We start from the raw sequence: 7,963 nt of genomic DNA on the forward strand, positions 1-7,963 counted from the left end.
ATATTTCCATTTAATTGAAAAAATAGAATTAAAAGGTAAATATCTATATTTATTCTATTTTTACCTTCATATTTCATCATGCTCTTGATTTTTTTTTTCATAATATCTACATATATTTAATTCTATCTTTTTCATATTAAAGATATTTACCTTTAAAGTCCATTTTTATACAATTAAATGAAAAGGTAAATAAAATATTGTGAATAAAAAAAATCAACTTGAAATTTATCTGGGGTAATGGCACACATAAAAAATACGAGAGACAGAGAAATGGCAGGGTAAGGGGAAGAGAGAGCGGCGTGGGGTAAAATTAAAAAGAGATGGGTGGAGTGGAGTCGTTAATTGATGAGGGAGGGAGAGTTATTAAAAATGAAAGAAGTATTATTAAAAACTTTTAATTAATTTTTCTTGCACGCTCTCATTATCAAAATTTTATAACCTCGTTCCTTTAATTTTTGAGAGAATTATCAAAAGGTCTCAAAGAAAAAATTTAATTATTAAAAAATCTTAAACCAACCTGAACCTATTGTCATATCCTACTCTAAAACTTGTCATTACATGCTTTTTACTTATTAATAGACTTTAGAGTAATTAAATCCCTTTCTTAGGATCTGATTATAATTCTCCCTTAATTTTTCTGGTTTGTGTGTATATATACACGCATGCTCACGGATGCACGAGCACGAGCCATGAACTGAACCTACTGAGAGAGACCAAAGAGTTTTGGTATCCCTGCGACATTCACTTGCCAAACAATGAATCCTTACCTGATGAGGTCCCTCCCCTCAGTTTCTGCACCTCAAAACTCATCATCATCCTATAAGAGTCGCCCTGCGATTCCTCAATCCTTACTCCCCTGTCATTATGTTTCTGCCACCGGTATTCTTAACTTCGAATATCGTCAAAAACGCATTCAGAAGAGTCGTGGGGTTGTCTGGAGCCAGAATAACAGTGAAAGCTGTGGCAGAAACCTCAGTATTATTACTGGTGTTCTTGAGAAGCCAAGAGAGAGTCTGGTTGATGAAGGAAACAGAAAGACGACGTCTTTCATTATGCCTTCAGAAATCAAACCCTTTCAAGGTGGTATTGGCATCGTCAACTTTTTTAAAGGCAAGAACTTCCTCATCACTGGTGCAACAGGGTTCGTGGCCAAAGGTAATACTGTTTCACTTTCTTTTCCCTGCATGAAATTTCCCAGGAAAAGTCAGGTGCGTTTCCTTGAAATTAGTTTTAGGCCTGATGCGTGACTACTCCTCGTATATATACCTATTTTCTTATCTGTTATAGAACACCACTCATCAGGATCATGTCGGGAAGTCACGCCTCTGATACTCCACTCTCTAATTTAAGAGTATTTTTCTTTGAAATATCGTAAAAAAAAAAAAAAAAAATAGAACTACACAACTTCATGCTTGTAAGATATTAAAATGTAACTCATCTCATAGGAAAAGGGGGAAAAAAAACATACTTTGGAGATTCTGACATTATCAAAGGCATTCGAGAGTAGGACATTAGAGGCCCTTTGACCAATGGGGTCATGGTTTGTGTTGTATTAATTTAGATAGTGACTAATACAATTAACACAGAGAAGCATTCCAAATTTGCAGTTATTGTGGAGAAGATCTTAAGGATGGTTCCAGAAACTGGAAAGATTTTTGTGTTGATCAAGGCAAAAGACAAGGAAGAAGCTATGGAAAGACTCAAAGCTGAAGTGAGTTTTTTCCCTTATATAACACAATCACTTGCAGATACTAATTAACATGCATATTGTGATGAACGTGCAGATCATAGAATGTGAAGTTTTCAAGAAAATCAAAGAGGGTCATGGAGAAAATTATGTGGAGTTCATGATGAGGAAGCTGATCCCAGTGGCTGGGACAGTGTGTGAAGCTGATTTGGAGATGGATGCCAACACTGCAAATGATATTGCAAACCAAGTTCATGTGGTGGTCAACTCTGCGGCCACCACCTCCTTCGATGAGAGGTTAGTCATCATATATTACTCTGATATGGTCTATATGTTAGTTATTTACAAGTGATTCTCACATGCATATCAAGAAAGGAAAAAAAAAACATTAGACTGATAAATTTGTCCACGTTTGCCCTTATTAAAGAATGTTTTGCATTTTCACTCATCTATTTTCTTTGGTTTATTGTATTCACATGGCTAGAATTGAAAAAGATCATTATCATCATACAAATGACTTACATTTAGAACCAAACTTTTCTCATGCAAATAACTCAACTAGTAGTATTTTAGTTACACACGTGAATTTATGACATCAATACAATCATATTGGTGGCGTTTTTAATATCAAAAGCCTATTTAAAGTTGTTCTGATTAACTTCTCATGGATGTGACTTCTATCCATGTGAAGTTTGACACATACCTATCCATACAAACCAGCCTGAGTGTGTATAAATAATTTTATTTCTTTCTTCATTTTTGGGTTGATTGATATTAATTAGCTACAGTGGTCATAAAATGAAATTTTCCCTATATTTAATGAGTAATTGCTCTTTCCAATGAGATGGTTAGAAGTATCCCATTTTGATTTATAATATAAGTCACTTTCAACTAATTCATCAAAATCCAAAAATATAGTTAATTAGTTAAATCTTTCGTACTAAATTGTCAAAAGTTGAGGATTTGAAAGAGGGAGAGAGAACTGTGAAAAATACAGTCCTATTTAAACAAGAATTGCGGGAGTAAAATTGATAAATAAGAAATAATTATTTTGAAAGTGATGACTTATGTATACAGTGAACCCAAAAAATCCTTCCAAAAATGCCTTATATATTCTGGGTCACCGGAAGGAAGTAGAAGAAATACTATTTGGAAGAAAAGCAATTAACAAAACATACCCCTACTGACATGTGAGTTGGAAATTCTCAAATCTCTGTTCTTAATCAATTCACTTTCAGGTACGATGTGGCTCTAAACACAAATACCAGAGGACCTTTTCGTCTCCTAAACTTCGCGAAGAAATGCAAGAATCTTTGTCTTTTCTTTCATATATCAACAGGTATAAGACGAGAACATACAGTAACATATAACTGATTTTCTTTTATATAAATAAGTGAACTTAAATCCAATATATGTGATATTCAGCTTATGTTGGTGATGGAGAAAGACAAGGGACAATAAGGGAGAAGCCACTTTACATCGGACAAAGAAGGGTTAGGGCAATCACAGAACAGGACATAGATTTTGAACTAAAGTTGGCATCAGAAATGCTGGATTCACTCAAACAGGATCAAGCAACTCAGAAGATGAAAGACTTGGGTATTCAGAGGTACGCACATAGGGATGTTTTTATGTACATGTTTACTTGAAAATTGGAGATCAATTTGTTTAGCTCATAATTTTTGCTTAAAAGAATATATTGATATATAAATTTACATATGTATATATTTATAAGAACAGGGCAAATATGTACGGATGGCCAAACACGTACTCATTCACAAAGGCGATGGGAGAGATGTTAATAAGCAGCTTCAGAGATGGCACACCAATGGTTATTCTTCGTCCCACTGTGATTGAAAGCTCTTACTCTGAGCCTTTCCCTGGTTGGATTCAAGGATACAGGTCCCATCCTATCTTCCCGTGCGCCATTTTCATTTTTCATTGCAGAACAGAGTTCTTGATCCACTTATATTTAATTATTCAAGACAAAACACAAGAATAAAATGATCATAATTATTTTTAGTGATTGCATTTTTCTGTGCTACCTTTCATCATATAATTTTTCTTCTTCTTTCTTTCATCATAAAACAGAGTTCTTGATCCACTTATATTTAATTATGGGAAGGGTCATCTCCCTGGATTTCTTGGAGACCCTAATGCGGTTATAGATGTGGTAAGTTTAGGTCAATTATTTTTCATTCACAAATAATAAAGGTTTAGGTTTATTATATACATGCAGGTTGATTTTACTAACAGATGTGTGCCCTAGTAAAATAGAACAGGCCTAACCCAACTCTATTTTTATTAGCTGCGTTAAATAGGACTTTGAATGCTGACTGGGTGGCAAATATATGTTTAAGCAAAAGATTAATGATTAGGTGGAATGCATGCAGATTCCAGTAGATATGGTTGCGAATGCCACAATGGCGGCAATTGCGAAACATGGGGCTGCCACAACACCAGATTTAAGTATCTACCACATTGGATCTTCTGTGGCAAACCCTATTTCATTTGGAGCTGTGTTTGATTATGCTCGTCGCCATTTCAAGTCTTTTCCATTGGCACAGTCCTCAAATGGGAATCAAAGTCTCATTCAGAAGATGAACTTCTTGAACTCTTTGGATGACTTCTCTTCTTACATTTCAATGGAAATGGCAAGGCAAACTGGATTCTTACAAGCAACAAATCTTGAACCTAATCTCCAAAAGAAGTCCACAAAGAAAGCACAGCTTTTAATTCACTTGGCTAAGCTCTATGAGCCATACATGTTTTATAAGGCATGGTATGCAAAATTCTCAGATGCGTCTAATGATACTAATGTCAAAGGAAAACCTTATCACTACTTGAGCTTCCAATCTTTATAACGTTCAGAAGTCCCAATATTTAACGTTGACTTCCCAATTGGACTTTTATCATCCTTCATAGATTTAGTTGTTCAGAGTTTTCCACTTTAACAGGAATCAATAATAAGCACACTGTACTTCCTTTACTTTATTCTTTTTTTAAGCCACTAATTATTTTCGGTTCCTATTTCTCAATACTCTAGTTACATGATTTTAAACATCTTATATTCTCAATTTACAACACAATATTCAGTTTGTAGAGGACAAGTGTTTATAGTTTGTAGAATTGAGCGTGAAGTACTGTGGTTTGGCAGGTTTGACTGTGGAAATACCCAGAGGCTATATGGAGAAATGTCAGCTGAAGAGATGAAGGACTTTGGATTTGATGTGAAAAGCATAGATTGGGAGCAATACATATCCAAAATTCATATCCCAGGTGTGAGAAAGCACCTTTTGAAGTGTTGAATTCTTCAGGAGGAAGGGCTATGTGTAATAGTAGTAATTCCATCAGTTGATATTTGATATTCATCAACTACTATCATGTATTTAATTATATTGCTTATTTCGATGTTCTGCTTGTCGATCGATCAGTGTACGTATGATGTAGAAGAAACAATATGTTTTGATTTCGTTAATTACTATTAAATGATCACTCATTCCTGCTTTTCTTTGTTACTTGATAAAGGGAATCGCTTTCTGCGGTTGTAAATTGTAATCAACATCTTACCGAGTGTATATGAAATATTATTAAGAATTCCTCTCAAGTTTGTATTGAATTTTCTTTTTACACTAATAGTACACTTAAAAATTCCTGGAAAAATTTGGACCGCCCTAATTTGCGGTAAAAGATCAGAGAACTCCATAGGGAATTATACATACTCGATCTTGTTAACATTCGCAGAAACATCCCTGGGACATTAAATTATACGAACGCTCTCTAACTCTCCTTTAACTTTTGTCTATTTTTCATCTTGAAATTAAACACATCTTCCATGTATTTCAACGTCTGCGGCTTCCCTTTTTTCAATGTCAGCTGATCTTTGATTGCAATTTCGGCATTTGGAAAGGGAAGGAACTGGGATTCCCATGATCGTACGGAATTCGGTTTGGGGGATCTCCGATCTGACACCATGTGAAGTGAAATTTGGAGTGAAAACTATATTTTATTATTCACAAATCACAAGGGACAGATATATATGCAAGAGCACGTATATCTCATATCTTAATCATACAATCTTTTCTCTCTCCACAATATTCTTTCATATCCCTCCATATCAGCTCGCCTCTCTCAGTATCTAATGATATCGTATCTCAACCTCTAACAAGTAATAACTATGTAAATGTCTCACAGACACACATTTTGCTACTTTATATATAATACTTAATTAGTCTGTACGTGTAACGTACGAGCACGAGCCATGTACTGAACCTACTGAAAGAAACCAAAGAGTTTTGATATCTCTACAGCATTCACTTCAAAACAATGAATCCTTACTTGATCAGGTCCCTCTTCTCAGCTTCTGCACCTTAAAACTCTTATAAAGTCACCCTGAGATTCTTCAAACCTTATTCCCATCGTACGATTAATGTTCGACCAAAAGTACTCTTAACTTTCAGTATCAAAGGCGCATTCAGATTGAAAGGTTGAAGAAGAGTTGTGGTGTTGTTTGTAGCCAGAACATCAGCGAAAGCTATGGCGGAAACCTCAGTACTGCTGCTCCTCAGAACCCAAGAGCAAGTCTTGAAGGGTTTGTGGCCAAAGGTAATACCGTTTCATCACTTTGTTTTGTTGCATGAAATTTCCCAGAAGAAGTCAGGTGCATTTAATTCTTTGAAATTATATATGTTCAAGATATTTTCAGTCCTGATGCACGACTATTTTCTTACCTGTTATCATCACCTAAAGTTGTTACTTCATACTACCTCCTGTCTTTAATATATAAAAGCTAGTTTGACTTTCAATTGGTCCTAAATATAAGACCAAAATCTACTTTGTCTTTCATGTATATCCATTTTTTTAAGTAGTCATTGTACTAGTTACACATATTAAAGATTCTATTAAATGGTAATTCTAACTAATAGATATAATTAACAGGGGTGTTATAGGAAAGATAATACTTATTTATTACAAATAACTAATTTAATAAACTTTCTTAATCTATTCAAATTAGTCAACTAGTTTTTGTATTAAGGATTGGAGGTAGTATATCACGTGAAGAACACGTGAACACTGAAATGGTATAGAACATGCACCACTGAAGATGGTGTCATGTTCTGAGTTCTATTAGTTTAGATATAGCGAGGATTTAACACACAGAGGCATCCAAATTTGCAGTTTTTGTGGAGAAGATATTGAGGATGGTTCCAGAAACTGGAAAGGTTTTTGTGTTGATCAAGGCAAAAGACAAGGAAGCAGCTATGGAAAAACTCAAAGCTGAAGTGAGTTTTTTGCCCTTATTATATAACACAATCACTTGCAGATACTAATTAACATGGATATAACGATGAACACACAGATCATAGAATGTGAGGTGTTCAAGAAAATCAAAGAAGGTCATGGAAAAAGTTACGTGGAATTCATGATGAGGAAGCTCATCCCAGTGGTGGGGACAGTGTGAAGCTGATCTGGAGATGGATGCTCACACTGGAAATGGTATTGCAAATCAAGTTCATGTGGTCGTCATGCTCTGCAGCCACCAACTCCTTGGGTGAGAGGTTAGTCATAGTTTATATATATTTCTCTAATCCTTATTTATAAGGCACTTATAAGATATTTTATAAAAATTAAGAAAAACATTAACTCTATTAATTCTATATGTCACACTCTGGTCCTTATTATAAGTCGCTTGTAGAAAAAATTGTTTGTTCTAAATATAAATCTTGCAGGGTATTTAATGATGGCTTTTTGATTTTAGCCTCATTTAATTTTTGGTGGAAAGAGAGAAAGAAGAGAGAGGTGAGAATAATTTGTAAGCATCGAGAGGAAAAAAACTTTAATAAGAGTAAATTTAAAATTTAATGCATTTATCAGTATTTGAATATGAGTTACAAATAACTCATAATAAGGATCGAAGTGGTACTTTGATGAGAAATCCAAAAAAAAAGTTTAGAGAATAATAAATTAAAGATTAAATTATAGATTTATATTATAATAAATCTAATAAAATAACTTATATTAAAAATAAAAAATACTATACACCTCTCTGAGAATGGGAGGAAGGGTTTGTTTGGTATAAGGGAAAGGGAGGAGAGGGAAAATTTTGATTAACTCATTTTAAAAAATTGAAAAAGTGGGATTAAAATTTTTTGATTTATTTTAATTATTCTTTTATTTTACATATTCTTCTTATCAAAATTTTATAACCCCACTTCTTTAATTTTTTTAAAACAAGCTCATCAAAATTTTTCCTCCTTTCCTTTTTTTCTTCATTTC

At 34.0% G+C, this 7,963-nt stretch overlaps 1 protein-coding gene across 1 annotated transcript; it reads left to right on the forward strand.

Annotated features, from left to right (window-relative positions):
- Positions 1–742: 742 nt before the first annotated feature.
- LOC114743389 (fatty acyl-CoA reductase 2-like) lies at positions 743–7,148 on the forward strand. Its single transcript, XM_028931603.1, has 12 exons — positions 743–1,155; positions 1,608–1,711; positions 1,785–1,984; positions 2,926–3,026; positions 3,113–3,296; positions 3,428–3,589; positions 3,779–3,860; positions 4,081–4,469; positions 4,845–4,968; positions 6,148–6,292; positions 6,866–6,969; positions 7,047–7,148. Exons 1-12 carry the CDS (start codon positions 756–758, stop codon positions 7,146–7,148), a joined length of 2,097 nt encoding a protein of 698 aa, XP_028787436.1. The 5' UTR covers positions 743–755.
- The last annotated feature ends 815 nt before the right edge of the window (positions 7,149–7,963 follow it).

Source organism: Neltuma alba, unplaced genomic scaffold, assembly GCF_004799145.2.
Source record: "Neltuma alba isolate B1F8T4 unplaced genomic scaffold, ASM479914v2 tig00004011_pilon, whole genome shotgun sequence".
Lineage (NCBI taxonomy): Eukaryota > Viridiplantae > Streptophyta > Magnoliopsida > Fabales > Fabaceae > Neltuma > Neltuma alba.

Bases quoted from the DNA above. Each gene is read 5' to 3' on its own strand.
- LOC114743389 (XM_028931603.1), top strand. From the start codon at position 756: ATGAATCCTTACCTGATGAGGTCCCTCCCCTCAGTTTCTGCACCTCAA. The intron at 3,027-3,112 runs GTATAAGACGAG...TGTGATATTCAG, and splicing joins TTTCTTTCATATATCAACAG to CTTATGTTGGTGATGGAGAA. The intron at 6,970-7,046 runs GTGAGTTTTTTG...ATGAACACACAG, and splicing joins TGGAAAAACTCAAAGCTGAA to ATCATAGAATGTGAGGTGTT.